Source organism: Macrobrachium nipponense, chromosome 1 (genome assembly GCF_015104395.2).
Source record: "Macrobrachium nipponense isolate FS-2020 chromosome 1, ASM1510439v2, whole genome shotgun sequence".
Taxonomy (NCBI): Eukaryota; Metazoa; Arthropoda; class Malacostraca; order Decapoda; family Palaemonidae; genus Macrobrachium; species Macrobrachium nipponense.
This window is the reverse complement of record NC_087200.1, coordinates 85522862-85546248: the sequence shown is the minus strand read 5'-3', so window position 1 is coordinate 85546248 and position 23387 is coordinate 85522862. Positions and strand designations below refer to the sequence as shown.

Below are 23387 nucleotides of genomic sequence, written 5' to 3'. Positions count from 1 at the left end.
GTTCAGGCTCTGTAAGGATTCTTTAATCGACGAAGACTTGGTCCAAGGACGGGTTCCTCGTTCGCCTGGTAGAAGTCTTGACCCTGAGAATCATTAACCTTCAAGAAGCTGGCTTCATTCACGTTCTGTGTCTCAGGACCGGGCTCGATCAATGTTGCATGGCCGTGTATGCTGTTCCTCACATGAACATGTACGTTCCTTGCCCAAAGTACATGTACCTGATTGTTTCACTGGTGGTGTACCTGGTTCTTCACACGAATCTGGATGAGGTTTGAGTAGGGATCGGTCTCTAGTGTCATTGTTGGTGTACACTCAACTCAACAGCCTTCGGTAGCTGGTTCTCTAAGTGTTACAGGTGTCTCCCCTGCCTTTAATATCCAGAAGGCTAGACCCTCTAGTGAATTGTCTGCCAAACCTGCTTCTTCTCATCATCAGTCTCCTTTGTCAGAGCAGGAGGAGGGAGACAGTCAAGAGTTTTTGTCTTTCTTTTCGGAGGTTGTTGACCTCATTTATGGGTTCAACTATCTTGAATGTAGGATTCGGGCTCAGTCTTCGATCACTTACATGTTTGAAAGCCTTGCTGGGTGCCAGTCATGACACTAAGTCTTCTTTTGAGCTTCTTCTGTTGGGCTATGTTCAGTCCGTCTTACAGCATGTGAACGCTTTGGTGTCGGACCGGGATGGCTCTCTGCATTCGAAGGGGTCGTCCAAGTTTCTTCCTCCTCCTCTCACACAGCATAGGAAGTATTATTCAACTAATTCAGTTCATCTGATGCCTCGTCACCTTGACCCGGACATGATTCATTTCAGGCCTGGTTTAACCTTAGAGCAGGTTAGATCGGAAAGTCCTTCTTTGTCATCTCGGGAAGCCCTGGCTATGGAGTCTACAGCTGCTTCCATTTTTCAGACGGTCTTATGGCTAGACTAATGGTCAATAGCGACAGCCAGGATTGCTTCTGATAGGTCGGTAGAGGGGTTAGTGAGTTTGTCTTCCCTCGCTAGGCTATTGCAGTTGGGTGGTAAGGCGTTCTCATATCTGGCCCACCTTAGTGCTAACTTATGGGCTAACAACTCTGAGTCCTTGTCAGCACTCCGAAATGGGGATCTTCTGGATTCTCAATTACTTTCCTAGGACGGAGTTAGAAAATGTGATTGATCGGTGATGGGCTGATACCAAAGAGAGGTTGGTCCACCAAGTAGTTTCGAAGTTGGAGGCACATTTGCGTTGTCCCCCTCCTCCTTCTCCTCCTCAGAGAGAAGTAAGAAGATCTTTGCCTGTCAAGTCTCCTAAGGGTTTTGCTTCGGCTAGGGTCCCTTGGGCCTCCTCTCAGGCTAAGTCTAATAAGTAGCATCCCTTTCAATCCCGTCCCTACAAGCTTGGAAGGGGATCTAGAGGAAGTCGCAGAGGTGGGTAAATAGTGTGGGCACCTCTCCTTCTCCTTTGCCACAGGTAGGGGATGCCTGGCAGGCCAGTGGGCCAAGTGGCAAGATTATGGAACGGAGAAGTGGGTAGTAGATGTTCTGTGGGTGGGATATCTACTACCATTTGACTTCTCTCCCCCTCTCTCAGATAGTCCATTGCTTCAAAGTTCTTAGCTCTTCAGGGGAAGTGTTGGAAGATGCTGGACAAGGGTGCGATAGAGGAAGTAGTGCAGTCTTCTCCAGGGTTTTACAGTCGCATTTTCCTGATACCGAAGGCGACAGGCGACTGGAGGCCGGTAATCGACCTTTCCACCTTGAATCACTTTGTTAAGAAGATGGTGTTGGCAGCAGTAAGGGACGACGAGTTTTTGCTGTCAATAGACCTGAAGGATACTTACTTCCAGATCCCTATTCATCCTTTGTCCAGAAAGTTTCTTCTTTTCACTCTCGGGGAAAAAATATTCCAGTTCAAGGTCCTTTGCTTCGGGTTAACCACATCCCCTCATGTGTTCACAGGGGTCTTCTCCCTAGTCTCGACATGGGCTCATGCTTAAGGGATTCGCCTGTTGAAATGCCTCGACGACTGGCTGGTCTTAGCGAGCTCCAGGAAGAAGCTGTTGCTAGACAGAGATCATCTACTTTGGTTTTGTTCAGAGCTTGGCATTGTAGTGATCCTAGAGAAGTTGAATCTGGATCCCAGCCAGAAGGACCTTTATCTAGGTATGGTGATAGATACAGCAGTGTTTCCTTTCACAGCCAGAACAGCTGGCTCACCAGTGGCAGGTTCTTATGGGGATTTCGTCTTCCCACGAAAAGCTGGTCCCTCATGGTCGTCTCCTTCTTTGATCCCTACAGTGGAGACTGAAAGACTTCTGGTCCCCGGTAGGGAATTCCCCTCTTCAGAAAGTTCCTCTGTCCGAAGAGGTGAGAAAAGACCTTTGTTGGTGGTTGGACGATTGAAATCTCTTAGTAGGTGTCCCTCTGAATTCTTCCCCTCCAGACTTCCTTCTGTTTTCGGATACCTTTCTCACAGGTTGGGGTGCTCATCTAGGGCACCTCATCACATCAGGCGTTTGGAATATGGAAGAGAAGCTACTGCACATCGTTTTGGAGTTGAAGGCCGCTTTTCTGGGTCTGAAGGAGTTTCAGGAGAAGGTAGAGGGTCATTCGGTGGTTCTGATGTCTGACAACACCACGGTAGTCGCCTATGTGAACAAATGGGGTCTGGTGTCTCACCAGCTCCATTCATTGACAGTCGAGTTACACCACTTGACAGTTGACAACTTAGTGGAGCTCTTAACAAGATACATCCCAGACAAGAAGAATGTGGTCGCCGACAAGTTGAGCCGTCAGAACCAGATCCTGGGCACGGAGTGGTCTCTACATCAAGTTGTGGCGGACAGGCTTTTTCAGGTTTGGGGGAGGCCTATGTTAGACTTCTTTGCAACTGGCTACAACAGAAAACTAGAAGTTTATTGTTCAGTGCTCCTGGATCCCCTAGCTCTGGCAGTGGATGCCTTCCAACACCCTTGGGACAACCTAGAGGTGTATGCCTTCCCTCTGTTTTGCCTGATCTGTCACGAGCTGAACAGGGTGATGAGGTCTCGAAACCTCAGAATGACATTAGTAGCTCCTCAGTGGCTGCAGACAGAATGGTTTCCGGTCCTTCTGTTTCTGCTGTCAGAGGTCCCAAGAGAGATTCCCCCATGGCAGTAGCTGCTTTGCCAGCCTCACATTGAAAGGTTTCACAAGTCGGTAGAATCCCTGTCTCTCCACAGATGGAAACTATTGAGTATCTCCTCCGAGCAAGAGGGTTTTTCAGGAGACAGCAAGACATATGCCCAACCATCTCAGGAAGTCCTCTTCTGCATTCTACCAAGGGAAATGGGCTATCTACTGTGATTGGTGGTGTCGATGGGGTTTCTCTCCACTCAAGATTATATGGTTTGTTCAGCGCATAGCAGATTTTTTGGTCTTCCTCAGGGATGAGAAAGACTTTCAGTTTTTGCTATCAGAGGCTACAGAGCAGCTTTAGGCTTGGTGTTAAGCCTGAGAGGTGTAGACATCTCCTCATCCTGGGAGATCTTGTTCAAGGGTTTCGAACAGACCTGTTCTCCAAGGGAACGTAAGCCTCCCGCGTGGGATGTTTCACTTGTCCTTAGGAGTTTCATTAGAGCTCCTTTTGAGCCCTTGTGTCATTTATCGGACAGAAACTTGACACTGAAGACAGTTTTTCTTTTAGCCTTAGCTTCCTCAAAGAGAGCAGGAGAGCTTCATGGCCTTAGTTATGATGTGAAACATACCAGGGGTTGGGGGGTCAGTGACCTTCGAATTTGTCCTGGAATTCGTGGCCAAGACCCAGAATCCCTCGGTACATGATACATGACGACAGATTTGTCTCCTTTTCCATTCCATCATTGAATAACTTTGTGGATAATGACCCACAAGAGCTCTTGTTGTGTCTTGTAAGAACCCTGCATTGCTATCTCGAAAGGACTCGACATCTCAGACTGGGGTATCGTAGGCTTTTTGTTAGTATAGGTCGATCAAAGAAAGAGGTTTCCCAGAATACCATTTCTTTCTGGATTCGTGAGGCAATCAAGGCTTATTCGTCTCTTAATGGTTGTCACTGAGTCTGTGCAGGCTAGAGAGTATGACGTCAGAGGTATAAGTTTCTATCTGGCTTTCAAGAAAAATTTTGCTGTATGGACACGTTTTCCCTGGGTCCTGTGGTGGTTGTCCAACAGGTTGTGTAGCTCATCCATTGTCCTTGACCGTGCAGTTTTGTATCTTACCTAAGATGATTGTGTGGAAGAGAGAATGAGTGAGTGGGCTAGTCTCTTTCTTTCTCTTTTTTCCATTCTTCTTCCATCGGACAGGTTGAGGAATAGACATGTCATATGCCGGACTGGGCTGATACAGGTGAGTAGGGTAGCCATACTGATAGTTTGTTTGCTGAATATATTTATGAATAATCAAACATTCTATTCAGTAGCAATTACTCCGCTCTCTAGCAAGGGGGAGGTCAGGAGCAATAACAGACCTCTGTGATTATATGGTTTGTTATTGAACAGTCAGAATTTTCTTTAGTCCCTTAAATGCAATGAATCTGCTTTGCTCATATATCATTGTATTGCAACCCAGATGGCTGAGTTGTAGATATCAGTTTATCTGTCCTCTCATGGGCATTCGTCCACCTTTGGAACTCGTTTCGTTCTGAGAGGTGGTCAGGTGGGTTAACTCCCTGGTTTAGGATGTCTATACCTCCCTCCAAGTATAAGTCTATCCTATTGTTAAGACTGAAGGATTGTTCTGCATATGAACTAATGACAAATTTTTAAATCAATCTGTATTTTTTATAGCTAACAAACCTTTTTATCATTTTCTGGGTTGGGAAAGACTGAGCGGTCAAGTTTGTGCTCGGTCGCTGACCAGCTTTCACCTCATACACGCAGGTGTTGCTAGATCTCATAGATTCCTTGCTTACCTCTGATTGTGTTAACTGGTTACCAACTGCGCTTGGAAAATATCCTGTTGTTAAGCCTCAGGTTTGTTTTCTATGAAAATACAAATTTATTAAAAATTTATAATTTTTCATATTTTCATGGCTAAACTCAATTTTTGTGATAAAACTATTAAAATATTAAGGTACAATAAGCATTTTTAGAGATTTTGTTTTGTGTTTGACCATGAAAAATAGGCATTTTTAAGTTTCTAGAGGGGCTTTAAGAATTTGTGGATTTTAGCTATTCACGCAAGGTTGTGGTACACTTCCCCACGAATCTGGGTGGTATGCTATATATAGTGTATACGATTTATAGTTTCTTGTCAGATATTGCATAATATTTAACTTTATAAGTAGAAATAAAATATTTAATTAATGATAATTAAAAGTAATACGTACAGGCGCTCCTTTACTTACAAATGAGTTACGTTCCAAACGGCTGTTTGTATTTTGATTTGTTCAGAAGTCCAACTTAATATACTCAAGTGTCAGTACATACAGTATTATTTATTTTTTCATACTAAAACACAATAGTAGTACTGTACTGCATTTTATCTAGTATTTTGTTAACCCTCTTACGCCGACTGGACGTATTTTACGTCGACATTTTTTGTCTCCCGTGTGCCGACTGGACATATTTTACATCGACTTACAAAAGTTTTTTTTTAAATTTGCGGAAAAATACTTATAGGCCTACCAGCCTAAAACTTTTGAATCACGCGCCTTGGGGGATGCTGGGAGTTCACGGATCAAGGTGTTTTGTTTACAATCGTTACGCAGGCGCGCAAGCGCAAATTTCTTTCTTGCCGCACTAAAAAGTATCTGTGACACATCTCGGAAATTATTTCGTCACTTTGACATAATTTTTGTACCATTGTAAATTAGCCGTTACATGAAGTATTATATATGAAAATGTGCGCATTTTTATGTAGAATACAACAATAAAATACTCATGATTGTAGCTTTTATCAGTTTTGAGATATTTTCATATAAATAATGATAATTGCCAAAATTTCAACCTTCGGTCAACTTTGACTCTACCGAAATGGTCGAAAAACGCAATTGTAAGCTAAAACGCTTATATTCTAGTAATATTCAAGCATTTACCTTCTTTTTGCAACAAATTGGAAGTCTCTAGCACAATATTTCGATTTATGGTGAATTTATGAAAAAAATAACATTTTCTTTACGTCCGCGCAGTAACTCTTCCGAAAAAATCATATGTGCAATTGTGGTAATGTTTGCACCATTTTAAATTAGCCGTTACATAAAGTTTTATATATGAAAATGTGCGCAATTTCATGTAGAATACAACAAAAAATAATTGAAGGTTGTAGCTTTTCTCATTTTTGAAATATTTGCAATATAAATCACGATAAATAGAAAAAAAACCATGTTCGGTCAACTTTGACTACCGAAATGGTCGAAAAACGCAATTGTAAGCTAAAACTCTTATAGTCTAGTAATATTCAGTCATTTATCTTCATCTTGAAACAAATTCGAAGTCTCTAGCAAAATATTTAGATTTATGGTGAATTTAAAAATAAATCTTTCCTTCCCTCCGCGCGCGGATTCTCCGCCACAAATCTCCGAAATACGTACATCCCATTCTCGGAATATTTGCTCCTTTTCATATTAGGCATTTCATAGAGTTTTATATATGAAAATGTGCGCAATTTCATGTAAAATAAAACGAAAAATATTTGAAGGTTGTAGCTTTTCTTATTTTCGAAATAATTGCATATAAAAGATATATATATAAAAAAATTTGACATTCGGTCAACTTTAACTCGTCAGATATGGCCGAAAACTGCAATTGTAAGCTAATACTCTTACAGTATAGTAATATTCAATCATTTGTTTTCATTTTGAAAGAAATTGGAAGTCTCTAGGACAATATTTAGATTTATGATGAATTTTTGAAAAAAATATTTGTTTACGTCCGCGCGTTACGAATTCATGCATTATTTTGTGATAATATTTTCTCTGTGTTGCTTTTATCATTTTACAATGTGTTATATACCAAAATGATCGCAATTTAGTGTACATTACAACGAAATAAAAAGTAACTTGTTACCTTTAACCGTTTTGCACACAGCGTGATTTGAATACAATTATATACGAAATTTAGTTTTTGCGCTATCATATATCGTATTATTTATATATGATAATGATAATTTTTTTCATTTCTGATGGTTGCATACTAAACTTCAGGCAATGACAAAAAAAAGGAGCCAAAAATGAGCTCTTAATCTTGAAAATTAAGCACGCTGTGAATTTTTGAAAAAAATATTTTTTCCGCTTCCGCGCTCACTCTGAAACCCCTCCGGCACACGGGAGACAATTTTTTATTTACCGCTCCGGCGTAAGAGGGTTAATATGAATGATATATAAAACCTTTTTATGTACATTAGGTGAATTATGATAATATGGTAAAGTACAGTTTTAATTTACGATCATGGTTGTTCGTATCTGAAAGTTTGTAAGTTGAAAGTTCATAAGTAGAGGAGTGTCTGTAATAGAATGCAATACTTGCCGTTTTCTACCCTGGACCAGCTTCTCGGCCCACCAGCCATGTATAAGCATGCAGAATGAAGGTTCCTTCCTCATTAATTTGGGATGGTATGTCATCTTAATCCTCTCATATAGTGTCCTGTATGAGTGGGTCCACTTTAAAAACAAACATAAAATAGTAAAACTGTGCTTGCATGCACTCCAAGCCAAAGGAACCTGAACTTGACTGTGGAACGTCATAATCTGGAGGGTGTGGCACAGCACAATCTGCGAGAACATGAGTTTATATCATAGCGACCTTGAAGGGAGATACTGATTGTGGTGAGCTGAGTGGCAAAGTGTAGATGATACTGAAGATTCTTTGTTATGTCCCATCTGCTTGAGCCTTATTGAATTTTATTTCTAATTTTTTCAACCTAACTGTCACTTTTCATTCACTTTCCCTAAATCAGATTTTAGCTTCATTAAAAAGAATTCTTCTGGCAAGACCTGGAGGTTTAGAAACAAGAATCATTTGTTATCAAAGTACTTATAATAACAAAGATGGCATGATTACCACCTGCAGTAAGGCAATTAAATGTGGAACTAAAGATAACCCTACAGCCACAAATAGTAGGCAAAACACTCCAATCATTCAAGCAAAATTTACGAGATGTTTAGTTTCTAACCACTCATATCTATTAGGGGTCAAATACATAATTGGTTTTTGTATGTGTAAAGACTATCTAAAATATTTTTAAAGTTTGTGTCTTAACATATTGTATATATTCCTGTTGCTGATGATATTCCTTTTCTCAATAGAGTAACTTGCCTATACTACCAGTAACTAGTGTAACATCCAATTTTGATGGTCTGTTCAGTGTAGCTTGTGAAAATTGAGAGTTTGAAGTTCAAGAAACATTTAGAATGTAAATGACAATTTTAGATGTTTTGAAGTATTTTTTTGATAAAATATACTGAGTATTTTTTATGAAAGTCATGTTCAGGTTGTGTATGTTTTTCTCATTACAGACATCTTGATTCAGATATTTTTCATGTTGTTCTTTCAATATTGATGATAGATTTGAAATGTCTAAATCAGTAGTACTGAATTATTCTTTTTAATGAGGTACTACAAATTGATAATTATTTTCCTATTTCTAGGGTACAAGTGTTCTGTCTCCAGTGGTGCCCTTGCTCTTCGTTTTAGTTCCTTCAGTCCTAATAGCCTGGAAGAGCCCGTATGACATATATTTACAAAATCCAACTATATATCTATTGACATTTGGCTGTGTGTCAGCAAGGGTTACCAACAGGCTTGTGGTAAGTGGTGTCCCTTAATATGACATGGTTAAAAAATTCTCAAACAATAAGAAAGTATTGTTTCCATGTGCTATATTTCTCAGACAATAAGAAAGTATTGTTTCCATGTGCTATATTAATGAAACTTTGTTCTGTATTAATTATGCATTTGTTGTCACGGGGCCAATTGGTGCGTGATTATCCAATGAGTATAATTCTGTGACTGCAAAACCCTCTAAGGCAGTCCCCAGTAAATGGCGATCTGGTTTTATGGCACTTGTTTAGCGCCACAGAATCGGCAATTTATGGTACCATAACGTTCAAAGTTTCAGTTATCAGCGCCATAAGATGCCGATAATAGTGTTATGGCACCATAACATACCTAACAGAGGTACCATTAACCAGTTCAGCACCATTAATTTAAACTTTGTGCCATAAGTGCCATAAATCACCGAGTTTCTGTTAATGGTGGTGTTTGCTTATCAGCACCCCACCGAGAACGGAGTCCCTGCCGATAAGTGGGGACTACCTGTATTTGTTTTTATGATCCTGTTATGCATAAGTAGCTCTATTCTGTGCTGTTGGCTTCCAGCCACATCAGCTTTATAGATCTGGAAAGGAAAAGCCTCTGCATGCATAGCTCGTGAACCACTGGCTTGGAAAGCAAGACGTCTTTCCTCTTTGTCACTGTGCCAAAAGAAATTGTGCTGTAGTGTTTCCCATTCCTGTTTCTACAACATACTTATTTTCTTATTTTATTTGCCTCAATATGTTTGGCTTTGTGTTATGCAATTTTTACTGCTTAATTTTGTGTTTTTGTTTTTGTAGGAATGACCATAACCCTCTAATATTTAGGAGCATTGGAGTATTTCTCAGTGTGACCAGGAAACAGTTGTTGAATCAGATAACAAGGTGGTGATTAATTAGTGATAGCACTTTTTCTTCAGCTGTCAGTGGTATTGACCTCCTGTCTATTTGCTTATTTTAGTATGTATGTTTTTTTTGCAGTACAATGCATTTAAGCACAAAGAAAAGTAATCTGTGACAGTGGTTAGGATGTGAGTTATGGTAGGGCTGCTCATTTTCTTGTATGTGGATCCCCATCAGTTTGTTTTTTTCTGTAGGGATAGGACCTGCAGCCCTGACTATCTCTGCAAGGAGTGCACTCTGAAAGAGGTTTTGTAGGAATCTGATGAAGGCCAAAAGACGTTCACCAATATGTCAAGGGGCACTACTTCTTTGTTGACTCTGCCAAATCTATTTGGTTCCTACTGTCTGAACTGTCCTCCATCTTTCTCTGCCCTCTTCCCTTCCTGCATTCTCCTCTAGCTTAGATGGGATGAAAACGTGAGGAAGGGCCACTTTACAATCTTAATCACAGATAAGGACACCTGTTGTTGAGGAAAGATGAAAACATGGCATCTGCTATTTAGGGAATAGAGGCACTTAGTGCATGGATAGCCTTCTTGTCACACCAGCCAGCTAATTTGTCCAATTTCCCTTGGTAAAGATATTACTGTTGATCTTATGCAAGGATTGTCATTACAATTGGAGTGACTTCCGTATAACATCTTTTTTCTGTGACTTAACATTTCCAGGCAACTAATACAACTTCAGGCAAGACTGAATAGTTGAAAGGCATAATGGTGAAAGTTGGCCAATCTTCCATCACAATATATATATGCCATGATGCTGGGTCTGTTAAAGTGGAATAGCAAGTTGACAGTTTTGCTGTTTTACAAGTTTTCAAACAGATCGACTAGAGGAATCTCCCACAGGGGGGCTAGTGCTATCAGTGCATCTCATGTGGTACACTGTAGGCATTACTTAAGGATCATTGCAGTATCCCTTCGGCCCCTAGCTGCAAACCCTTTAATTCCTTTTACTGTACATTCTTGCTCAAATCTAATGCAACATGATTATTTTTGTATCATCCAACATCTCAGATTCAGTGTAACAGTTGCCAAGTAGTGTTATGTTCAACTTTTGTTTTATTTCCAATATCATAAGTGTTAGTAAGTTTGCAAATTCACAAGTAGCACTATTTTCCTTATGGATATATGAATATGGTCTCTTTAATGCACTGGTATAAATTGTAATCTTTGGGACATGAATTAATTTTTTTACAGTGCCTAGCTCATAGCATGGTGTGATAAGGTTAGCAATCTCTTTAATGCCTGTGTGCTTAACTTGCTACCCGAAGTGATCTTTGTAACTACTTGTACAATATGTAACAGTACTTTAGACGTAATAAGCTTAATGGTAATAACAAAATTCCCAAAATTGGAATATGAATTACAAAGTTTTCTTTGAATTTTGAAGTTTTAGGATACAACAGTACTCGTTAAGATATATTAGGCTGCTTAGCATCAAGCGGCCTAATATCTTGTCGAATTTTGAAGGAACGGAAAAGTTATGAAGAAATTACGTCAGTCCATTATTTGAATTTTACCCTAGGCGTTCTCTGATACCAGTATACTCCCGATAAAACCTTCAAACAACACCACAAGACTTACAACCCAAAAACTCCTACTCGACAGAGAGCTCTCTCCTACCAGCCAAACAGCACACGCATGCGTCTCCTTCTCCTCGTGTTATTGTTTATATCCAACAGATGCCACCACCATCTTGTGTTCTATGACGTCACATCCTATAACGTCACAACACAACTTTAATACATCTATAGACACCTACAATCAACCATATGCTGTCCATACCATAGGACATCCACCATATTTTGACAATGCAGAAAATAACAATTATAATAAAAATTAATTAATTGACTAAACTGATATATAATATATAATTACACTTATCACTTTCTCCCTCCCCTCCGACTGTTTCCTATGCCTCTTTACCCTCTACATAATTTCTAATATTTTCCCCCGAAACTCCTGCTTTAGTTAATACATCAGCCACTTGCTCCTTTAATTTTATCCATCTCACCTCCTTTATTTCCCCAGATTCTATGGTTTCCCTTATTGCTGCAATATCTATTTTTAATCTCTTACCACTTACACCAGGACTCGATTTGATGGCGGTCATTAATGTTTTACTATCAATAGTAACCAACGCTTCTCAATTTCTTCCTCCTACTACCTCTTCCCACAAATGCTTGAAATATATCAATCCTTCTATAGCCTCCCAAACACTCAGGGCTTCGGCTTCAATGGTGGATTTTGCCACTCTCATGGATTTCCTGGACTTACACCATATGGGACTTCTCTTCCCATCTGTCAAGGATATAACCTAGTTGAGTATGGGCATCTTCTATGTTTCCAAATGAATCGTCTACACAGGCTTCCGAATAAATCTTTTCTTCTTCCATCTCACTTATTATAACTTAGCCCATCATGTTCTTAGTTTTTCTCACAATTTTAATAAGCTTCTTCATATCCTGAGTTGTCCCTCTTTAAATGCTTTACTCAATTTGCTAGCATCATACGCTATTTCTGGCATGGTATATAGCGATACCCAATTCAGCTGTCCTACCACTGATCTGTACTTGGTAAACTCCTTTTGTTCTAACACTCTATTACCCATATATCTTCTAGCTTCTAGTTTTCTTACAGAATTTATTTACTGCCACTGATTAACCCTTAAACGCCGAGCCGCTATTTACCAAAGTGTGTCTCGTATGCCGGCGGCGTTCGGGAGCTAGCGCCAAAATGGAAAAAAAGTTTGTTTTCAAAAAATCACAGCACGCTTAGTTTTCAAGATTAAGAGTTCATTTTTGGCTCCTTTTTTTTCATTGCCTGAAGTTTAGTATGCAACCATCAGAAATGAAAAAAAAATCATTATCATATATAAATATTGGAATATATGACAATGCAAAAAAATTTCATATATAATTGTATACAAATCGCACTGTGAGCAAAGTGGTTAAAGCTAATGAGTTAAATTTTTTGTTGTTGTATTGTACACTAAATTGCGATGATTTTGGTATATAAATCATTGTAAAATGATCAAAGCAACACAGAGAAAGTATTATCACAAAATGATCCATGAATTCGTAACGCGCGGACATAATTTTTTTTTTTTTTTCAAGAATTCACCATAAATCGAAATATTGTGCTAGAGACTTCCCGTTTGTTGCAAAATGAAGGTAATTGATTGAATATTACTAGACTGTAAGAGTTTTAGCTTACAATTGCAGTTTTTGACCATTTTGGTTGAGTTAAAAGTTGAATTTTTTCTATTTATCATGATTTATATGAAAATATTTCAAAACTGATAAAAGCTACAACCATGAGTTATTTATTGTTGCAATTTACATGAAATTGTACACATTTTCTTATATAAAACTTTATGTAACGGCTAATATAAAACAGTGCAAACATTAAGACAAACTGACAAAAGAATTTCTGAGATTTTCAGCAGAGTTACTGCGCGCGGAGGTAAGGAAAAAGTGTTTTTCAAAAATTCACCATAAATTGAAATATTGTGCCAGAGTTTTTCAATTTCTGCAAAATGAAGGTAAATGATTGAATATTACTAGATGTAAGAGTTTTAGCTTACAATTGTGTTTTTTTACCATTTTGGTAGAGTCAAAGTTAACCGAAGGTTGAAGTTTTGGCACTTATCGTTATTTATATGAAAAGCTACAACCATGAGTTATTTTTTGTTGTATTCTACATTAAATTGTGCACATTTTCATATATAAAGCTTTATGTAACGGCTAATATAAACTCGTGCAAACATTACGACAAACAGATAAAAGAATTTCTGAGGTTTTCGGCAGAGTTACTGCACGCGGACATAAGGAAAAAGTATTTTTCAAAAATTCACCATAAATCGAAATATTGTGCTAGATTTTTCCAATTTGTTGCAAAATGAAGGTAATTGATGGAATATTATTAGGATGTAAGAGTTTTAGCTTACAATTGGGTTTTCTACCCTTTCGGTCGAGTCAAAGTTGACCAAAGGTTGAAATTTTGGCACTTATCGTTATTTATATGAAAATATTTCAAAACTGATAAAAGCTACAACTATGGGTCGTATTTTTGTTGTACTTTACATAAAATTGCACATATTTTCATATATAAAACTTTATGTAACGGCTAATTTAAAATGGTGCAAACATTACGACAAACTGACGAAAGAATTTCTGAGATTTTCGGCAGTTACCGCGTGGACATAAGGAAAAAGTGTTTTTCAAAAATTCACCATAAATCGAAATATTGTGCTAGAGACTTCCAATTTGTTGCAAAATGAAGGTAAATGTTTGAATATTACTAGAATAGAAGAGTTTTAGCTTTAATTGCATTTTTCGACCATTTCGGTCGAGTCAAAGTTGACCGAAGGTGGAAATTTTGGCACATCATTATTTATATGAAAATATTTCAAAACTGATAAAAGCTAGAACCTTGGGTTGTTTTTTGTTGTATTCTACATGAAATTGCACACATTTTCATATAAAACTCTGTAACAGCTAATATAAAAGGGTACAAAAATTACGATAAAGTGGCGAAAGAATTTCAGAGATGTGTCGCTGATGCTTTTTAGTGCGAGAAGAATAAAATTCACGCATTTGCGCCTGGATAACGCTTATAAACAAAACAACAGCTTGAGCCGCGAACTCCCATCATCCCACAAGGCGCATGATTTAAAATTTTTCGCAAACTAGGCCTATAACTAGTTTTCCGTGAATATTTAAAAAAAACTTTTTGTAGTCGATGTATCGTACGTCAATTAAACATCCGACAGACAATTTTAGTCGACGTATAATATGTCCAGTCGGCGTTTAAGGGTTTAAGGGAAAATCTATTCTCCTGCTCTATTACTACTCCTATATACTTAAACCTTTTACTTTCTTGTTCTCCTACTTGCAATTTCTCTTTAAATTTCCTAATTATTTCCTTTAAGAATCCTTCAGTTCCTCTTGTATACAAAATACCATTCAATGTGTTGCCTTTTTTCCAAAAGAATATATTAGGTTCTCTAGTCTACTTCTCTCACCTTTAAGCTCCTCCACTACTTTCACCACTTTACAATACCATGCTTTTGCTGCGTCCTTGAGCCCATAGACGGTTTTCTTCAACTTCCATAATCCACTCCAACCATCTTCCCTAGGTGGCTTTAAATATACTTCTCTTTGTATTTCGTCACCTTGTAAATATGGAGTTTTCACTTGTTATGGTCAGACAAAATGTTAAAATTTCAGCATTGCATGTGGGAGCGTCTTTTTCCCATTCTGCCGTCTCTTCTTCAAGCCCTCTAGCTACCAATCCTGCTTTACATATCTTCCCCCCCCCCCTTTATCTTTTCAGTTACTATCCATCTTGTAGATATAGCTTTTTGTCCAACATCATTTACCTCCTTATATACTTTTTTTTCTCTCCAACTTTGAAGTTCTTTTTCTTTAGCTTCCATTATGCTTATTTTCAAATCCTAGTGATACCTCTTCATTTTCAATTTTTTTTTACCTGACTATAATCCCTCACATTAACCTACCCTTTATCACCTGACTGCAAGTCTTGTACATTGTACAAATCAGCCCATGCTTTGCTTGAACTTTTTCCTGCAAGACTTAAGATAGTCCATTCTTCTACTTATCCTGTATTGTTGTTTATAGCTCTAACCCTATTTCCCCTTTTGGTATCTCTTCTATTAACTCACTTTCCCCATCATCTTCCATTGTTTCCTCTACTACATCTCTTTCTATAGTCTCTTCTGTGTCTGCGTTCCTTCTCCCGCCCACTATTATCTCCGCTCCTTCCTGCCAATCTACATTCCCTTCATTTGGGCCATCGGATCTACCTTTCACACCATGGGATTTATCTATTCTAGCAGATATCTCTTCTGTTTCTGGTGATAGTTTGTTCATACACGAACAAACCTTTGGTCTTAACAATAGGATAATTTCTAGCGCCTAGCTGGATCTGGTTAAAAAACAGATCAAAGCAAGGAATCTTGTGATATCTGGCCACGCATACGTAGATCGGGTGAAGAATGGTCGAAGACCATCCACCTACGACAACACGTCAGTCTTATCTTTGACTGCCTGGGTGAGAGTCGTGTTAACCTCTCTTGGCCTATACAATGGTTCTCCCATATATCATTGTACGTCACTCGGTGTTGGAGTGGTTAGATATCAATTTATCTAGCTTCTCTACAGGCTTCAGTCCCTCTCCAGAAGTCATTTCTTCTGGAAGCTGGACTGGTGGGTAGGCCCCCAGCCGGTCAAGGATGTCTTGTATCTCCCTCCAAGTATGAGTCTATCCTATTGTTAAGACCGAAGGTTTGTTCGGGTATGAACAAATAACAAATTTTCTAAGACAATTTGTATTTTTCATAGCTACAAACCTGAGGTCTTAACATTATACTGCCCGCCTCTAGCTGCCCCTCTGTGTGTTAAGACATCCTGAGTTGGGAAAGACTGACGCGTTATTGTAGGTGGATGGTCTTCGACCATTCTTCACCTGATTTATGCTTGTGTTGCCAGATATCACAAGATTCCTTGCTTCCATCTGTTTTTTAACTGGATCCAGCTAGGCGCTAGAAATTATCCTATTGTTAAGACCTCAGGTTTGTAGCTATGAAAAATACAAATTGTCTTAGAAAATTTGTCATTTTTGAATCATAGTAACATGTATCCTAGCTACTTTTCTTAAAGATTTCCTGTGTTTAACTACTATTGTTTTCCCTGATACTCCCACTACCTGAGCAGGTCCGCTTCATTCATTTTCATTTTCACTCTTATGGAATACCTCATCTCCTACCACTGCTTCTTCAAATTTATGTTCTCTGATGTTTTTGTTTATCACTATTCTTATTTTATTACATGACTCATTTTTTATAAACACTTCTCTGGCCTTGTGCATTACATTCAATGTGTCCCTTACCATACCCTCTTTCATCCCTTTCTCTCTGCTTGCAGGACTTGAACTCTCTTCTCCCATTAGGTTAGCCGGTAAAGGGTTTTTTCCAAATACTAATTGGTTAGGAGAGAAACCTCCATGATTCATTAAGCAGTTCCTAGCACTCACTACCCATTTCAATGCTATGAACCAATCTACTTCATCATCCTCCATCATCTTTCTTACACTTCCCTTGATCATGCCTATGGTCTTTCCGCATAATCCGTTGCTCCATGGAGATTCCGATGCTGTGGCTAATACCTTAATATTCCATCTTTCTGCCATCCTCCTTACTTTTTCATTTTGAAATTCTCCCCCATTATCTGACAATAGTTTGGAGGGCACTCCAAATTTAGCAAACCAGCCATCACAAAGTGTCTATTATAGTTTCTGGTTTCTTTTCTTTTAACCAACAAGCCTGACAACACCTCGTTGCCATATCCACCATTACCAAGAACTTTCTCTCTTCTATCTCTCCCACATCCATTGCTTCAGCTTCATTAAACGTTTTACTCCAAGAAAAGCCTACTACTGGTTTAGCTAGATTTCTTTTATATCTTTTACATATCTCACAATTTCTAATCAGGTCCATTAGTAACTTTTTTATTTCCTCCTTTTCTTTGTCTATTAACCCATTACTCTATTGTGCTTCCTCTGTTAGCTTCCATATTATATCTCCACTTCCGTGACCAAAGTGTAAATGTAATTTGTTCATATACGGAACAAACCTTCAGTCTTAACATTAGGATTTACTAGCGCCAAGCTAGAAACCGGTAGAGTTAAAATTACACTTGTGAGATCCAGGGACTATTGGCATCTATACTAGGTCACGGGGCATGTATACCCAGAATGCCCTTGGCGTCCTGTGACCCACCAGTTATATTCCTACCGCCTTTAAGATAAGACGTGTTTACTGTATATCTGATTTAAAGCCAGTTTTCAGTTTGCCCGTTTTTATCCATTTCATTTTCATTTTTCTTATTACTTTTTCTTTCTCTGAGTGTGCTCAGTGTGAGTGTGATCGGTAAGAGCGTATAAGTGGTAAGATGGAAATTTTCGCTTCACCATCAGGATCTTCTGCCGTTTCGAAAAGGAGACAAAGGAAATGCCCCGGAGTCAGTGGCTTTCCGTGTTCTAGATTCCTAACTTCGGTGTCGACGGATCCTCATCCAACGTGTAGTAGGTGCAGGGAAAACGTATGTACAATTACTAATCCATGTTCTGTTTGTCGGGGTTGGTCGGTGGAACAGTGGAAAAAGTTTTATGAGAAAGGCCAGAACATAAGGAAGGAGGTGACGCCATCTTTGGATGACCAAACCTTACCGGCTTCTTTTGTATCGGCAATAAACCAGACTGTTCCATATGTTTCGCCACCTGCTTTTGATTTGTGTCATACCCCTTCGGTTTCTCCTAGCGATTGGTTATCGGAAACTTCAGGAGGGGTGTTGGGTAATTTTATGCATAATATGTACGCTTCTTTGTTCCCAGCAGGTAGGGGGGGGAGCATCGCCATCTTTGTTCCAGGTGCCGGCTCCCGAAGCACATAGGATGGAAGGTACGTGGGCGGCGCTAGGCCTACCAGGCGTACCAACTTTGTAAGGTTTGCTGTCAATTCCAACAGGGTCCAGCAGCGCTGAATGTTCCTCATCCACCTGGCTTGCAATTTATGGGAAATAATGCCACGGCTACGCCATCAAATTCTATGTTTACGGCGATGCAGAACGTGGGGGCTAGTTTTGCGGCAAACGTGCGGATGCCAGCAGAAGCTGCACAGTCTTTCCCTACAAGATTGGTGACGTCACAACATATGTCACACACCAATATGGCAGACGCAATGACGTCACAGACTACTGCTTCTCGGTCTACTTCGCTGCAACCGGACCCAAATACGCTTTCTGACTCGGCAGTACACACTGTAATGATGAAATTACAGGATATAGAGAAGAGAATGGCTAAGAAAGACAAAAAGAAAAGGCGTGATTCGTCTTCTTTTTCGTCTTCTGCCTCTAGTTCGCCGTCATCGCTAAGTTCGATGATGTCACGGCAAGCGCCAGTCAAGCATTGGAGGATTCGGGATTTCGTGACTTATCCTCGGGCTAAGAGGAGAAGAGTGAATTCTTCTTCATTTTCAGACCAGGACTGTCGTATCCCAGTCAGCAGGAAAGTCGAGAAGTCAGTGGCTGGTAAGCGCAAAGCTAGTGGACGAAGCCGTTTGCAAGAGTCTGAACGAGCGAGAGAGGCGACGGGCAATGGACTATCGGCCAACGCTGAGTTGCCAATACAGATTACAAAGAGTGTAAGCAAGACTATGATACCGCTGGCAAAATCAACGTTGGGGGGCGAAAAGTGCAGCAAAGAATGGAATGCAGGTTCCAGTTTCGCCCGTAAGGCCGTTTAAAATACGGACAAAGGATGATAAGGCTTCTATTAAAAAATGAAGAATAGAGAGTTGGCAACTTCGTCTGATACGTTGGTGGAAGGCGTTGTCCGTCTGGATGAAAGATCGAGGCCGAATTCTCCGACAGTCGTTGGAAACGATAGCAATCCTAATAGAGACGAAGTTAGCTCAGTTTCAAGGGAGCCTTCATCTTGGAGGTGTAGACGAGATTCTCGCTCTAGATCCGTGAGCAGAGAAAGAGTGAGGAGTTCTCATTCTCCTGCTGACTATTCGGGATCAAGCCGGCGGCGGCCATCAGAGATCAAAGAGGCCGCGGCCATAGGGTCAGGCGGCCGCGAAATTCCCGGCCGTTTGTCAGAGGATGGGGTGAGATAACATCCCCTGTGGCAGAGCACAGTATGTTAGAGCCGGAGGAAGGAGAAAACCAAGAGTTTCTGGCCTCGTATGCGGAGGTGATTGATTTGATTCGTCAATTCAATAACCTTTCGGAGAAGACAGAAACACCTGCCAGTATGTTTCCTCCTGGGATTGATATGGTATTTGGATTGAAAAAGGATACCAAGGTGTCGTATGAATTGCCTTGTTCAAGTCGTGCAGACTGTTTCACAACACATAAACGCACGAATTGCAGGAAGAGATAATTCCTTAAAATCTAATAGATCATTTAAATTTATTCCTCCTCCAATGATGAAACAAGGGAAATATTATACGACACCTACGGTCCCTTTGCTGCCTAGGCAAGTAAACCCTAATGTGGTAAGATTAAGGCCTGGATTAACCTTAGATCAGGTTAAAATGGAGTGCCCTTCAATGACGTACCAAGAGGCTACTACGTTAGAAGCAACAGCTTCTTCTGTCTTTCAGACTGCTTCTTGGTTAGATCTTTGGTCAACAGCAGTGGCGAAGATCGCATTCTCAGAAGTGACAAGAAAGGTAGTGGATGAATTATTGTTCATTAGATTACTACAATCAGGTTCCAAAGCGATTGCGTAATTGACAAATTTAAGTGCAAATGTTTGGGCAAATATCTTGTTAATGAGGAGAGATGCAGCACTGGCTAGACTAAGCCGCACTGTTGATTTGGATTCCCTGTTAGCGATGAGGAATGGGGATATCTTGGAGTTGCAATTGCTGTTGCCAGAGGTCATACTGGAAGAGGCTATAGATAGAAGAAGGATGGACACTTACGATAGATTGGTACAGCAGGCAGTTAGGAAAACGTCTAACAGTCAAGCTACCTCTATGGAGGTAAGGCGACAGCAAATACCTTGGAAGAAGACAGTGAGACATAACATCCCTAATAGAGCAACAAGACCCTCTTCCCCAAAGAGGTTGGTTCATTGGCCCTTTCACAATAGAAACAACAGAGGAAGGGGGATTAGGGGAAGAGGGAGAGGCTCAAGAAGATAGGATGGGCGCCTCTCATCACTGGAAGGTGTGGCAGGAACTGGGAGCAGAGCAGTGAGTGGTGGATGTTCTCAGGGTCGGGTATTTGATTCCGTTCGAGGTAACCCCACCCCTGACAGAACAGCCATTACCTCAACTTGCTTATGCTCAGGAATCTCAGAAGACCATTATTATGCAAGAGGAAGTGAAGAAGATGATGGAAAAAGGGGTTTTACAGCTGGATTTTCCTGGTACCCAAAGCCAACGGGGAGTGGAGGACAGTAATAGACCTGTCAACATTGAATCTGTTTATAAGAAAAACCAGTTTCAAAATGGAAACTCCAAAAACGGTTCTACAAGCAGTCAGGATCAAGGACTTTATGCTGACAATCGATCTGAAGGACGCATACTTTCAGATCCCAGTCCATCAGTCTTCAAGGAAATTTCTCTGGTTCAGTCTTGCAGAGAAAGGTTTCGAATTCAAAGTCCTGTGCTTCAGACTGACAACGTCTCCTCAAGTTTTTACAAGAGTGTTCACTCTCGTGTCAACATGGGCGCATGCTCAGGGGATCAGGCTAATAAGATATCTAGACGATTGGCTGGAGATAGCAAAGTCCAGAGAGAAATTACTCAAGGACAGGGCGACCCTCCTGCAGTTTTGTCACAGTCTAGGTATTGTGATAAATCAGTAGAAGTCTCAGTTGGATCCAAGTCAACGTTTGGAGTATCTGGGAATGATTATAGACACAATAAAAGCCAAAGTATTCCCGACAGACCAGAGAGTAGAGAAATGCAAACAAGTGGTGAATGCCTTTCTGGGAAAACAAACACAGCCAGCAAAGCAGTGGCAGGTAGTACTGGGAATCCTAACTTTCTTGGAGAAGCTAGTACCATAAGGGAGGCTACACCTTTGATCTCTACAATGGAGGATGAAGGAGTTTTGGTCACCAATAGTAGATCACCCGTACGAGCAAATTCCCTTGTCGGCAGAAGTGAGGAAAGACCTGCTGTGGTGGGTGAATGACGACAATCTGACAGTGGGTGCCCCTTCAACAACCCTCCCCAGACCTCTTGCTGTTCTCAGATGCTTCACTAGAAGGCTGGGGAGCCCATATGGAGGAGTTGATGGTGTCAGCAAAATGGAGTTGCGAAGACAGAGAACTCCATATAAACGTGCTGGAGTTGAAAGGAGCGTTTCTAGCCCTACAGGAATTCAGGGAGAGAGTGAAGGGACATTCAGTGGTATTGATGTCAGACAACACCACAGTAGTAGCTTATATAAACAAACAAGGAGGCCTAGTTTCTCAGCAGTTACATGTGATGGCAGTTCAACTTCATCAGTGGGCTGTAGAGAACCTAGTAGACATCAGGGCCAGATATATTCCGTGAAAAAGAAACATAGTGGCCAACAAGTTGAGCTGCAGGGATCAGATACTGGGAACGGAGTGGTCCTTGCACCAAGAGATAGTGGACAGGATGCTCATGTTGTGGGAAAGGCCGATCATAGACCTATTCGCAACCAGGTACAACAAAAAGTTGGAAGTGTATTGTTCAGTAGTCTCAGACATAGAGGCAGTAGCAGAAGATACGCTACAACACCCTTGGGACAATCTGGACGTGTACGCATTTCCTCCATTTTGTCTAATCCTTCAGGTTCTGAACAGGATAATGCTGTCTCAGAACCTCAAAATGACTCTGGTAGCTCCTTTTTGGCCAAAAGCAGAGTGGTTTCCAGACCTGGTGGAACTCCTAATAGACATGCCGAGAGAGTTACCCCCATGGAGCAACCTACTATGTCAGCCGCACATGGAGAGGTACCACCAGTCGGTGAAGTCCCTATCGCTTCATGGGTGGAGACCGTCAAGTATTTCCTGCGAGCGAGAGGGTTTTCGCAAAAAGCAGCAACTCAGATGGCAGGAAATATCAGAAAGTCATCTGCGGCAGTATACCAAGGAAAGTGGTTGGCATACTGTGATTGGTGTCGTAGAGGGAACTTGTCTCCACTCGGTACCACTATTCAGCAGTTAGCAGACTTTCTGGTATATCTCAGGACAGAAAGGCATATGTCTGTATCTGCAGTGAAGGGGTACAGGGCTGCTCTAGCCTTAGTCTTACGAATGAAAGGTGTGGACATTTTGTCCTCATGGGTGTTGGCCATGCTGATGAAGAGCTTTGAACAGTCATGTCCACCAAAGGAACTAAAAGCCCCAGATTGGGATCTGACCATGGTACTGAGTAGTCTGACAAAACCTCCCTATGAACCACTAAGGCAGTCCACAGATAGGAGCCTGACCCTGAAGACAGTCTTCTTATTGGCCCTAGCTTCAACCAAAAGGGTGGGGGAGCTACATGGCCTGTCATATCTCATAAAGCACTCGAGAGGTTGGAAGTCAATGGTATTTGAGTTTGTTCCAGAATTCGTGGCCAAGACTCAAAACCCAGCAATAATGGATGGCAGATTCGACTCCTTTTCCATACCTTCCTTGGTAGACTTTGTAGACAATGACAAAGATGAGATGCTTCTGTTCCCTGTCAGGGTAATAAGAGAGAAGGTTGTTCGTAAGTACAGGAGAACAAGAACGAAGTGTCCAGGAATACAATATCGTTTTGGCTAAGGGAGACGATCAGGAATGCCTACTTGACAGAAGACAGGGGGTCAAATAGCCAGGAGAGGGCTAGAGCTCATGACATAAGAGGCTTGAGTGCTTCTTGGCATTTAAGAAGAATATGTCTGTGGAGAGAATTCTGAACGCTGGTGTTTGGAAACGCCAAACAACTTAAACCTCATTTTATTTAAAAGACGTTGCCCATAGATCCTTGGACACTTTTTCCTTGGGTCCAGTGGTGGCAGCCCAACAAGTGATATAGCTCATCCAGTACCCCTGGCGGGTCAGTTTGTGTCTAGTCTAAGATGAAGGTATGAGAGTAGAATGAATGAGATGACTGGTCTTTTTTCTTTACTACTTTCTTTCTACTCCTTTACCTGCGGGCAGTATGAAGGAGAGTTTCTCTGTTCTCCCAT

At 40.6% G+C, this 23387-nt stretch overlaps 1 protein-coding gene across 4 annotated transcripts in view; it reads left to right on the top strand.

The window, feature by feature from the left end:
* LOC135219427 (choline/ethanolaminephosphotransferase 1-like) overlaps positions 1–23387 on the top strand; it is a 433147-nt gene that overhangs the window by 319373 nt on the left and 90387 nt on the right. For all 4 annotated transcript variants that reach the window (XM_064256204.1, XM_064256203.1, XM_064256202.1 and 1 more), the window contains one exon: positions 8585–8743. In XM_064256204.1, coding sequence (XP_064112274.1) covers positions 8585–8743 — 159 coding nt within the window. The remainder of the gene's footprint in view (positions 1–8584; positions 8744–23387) is intronic.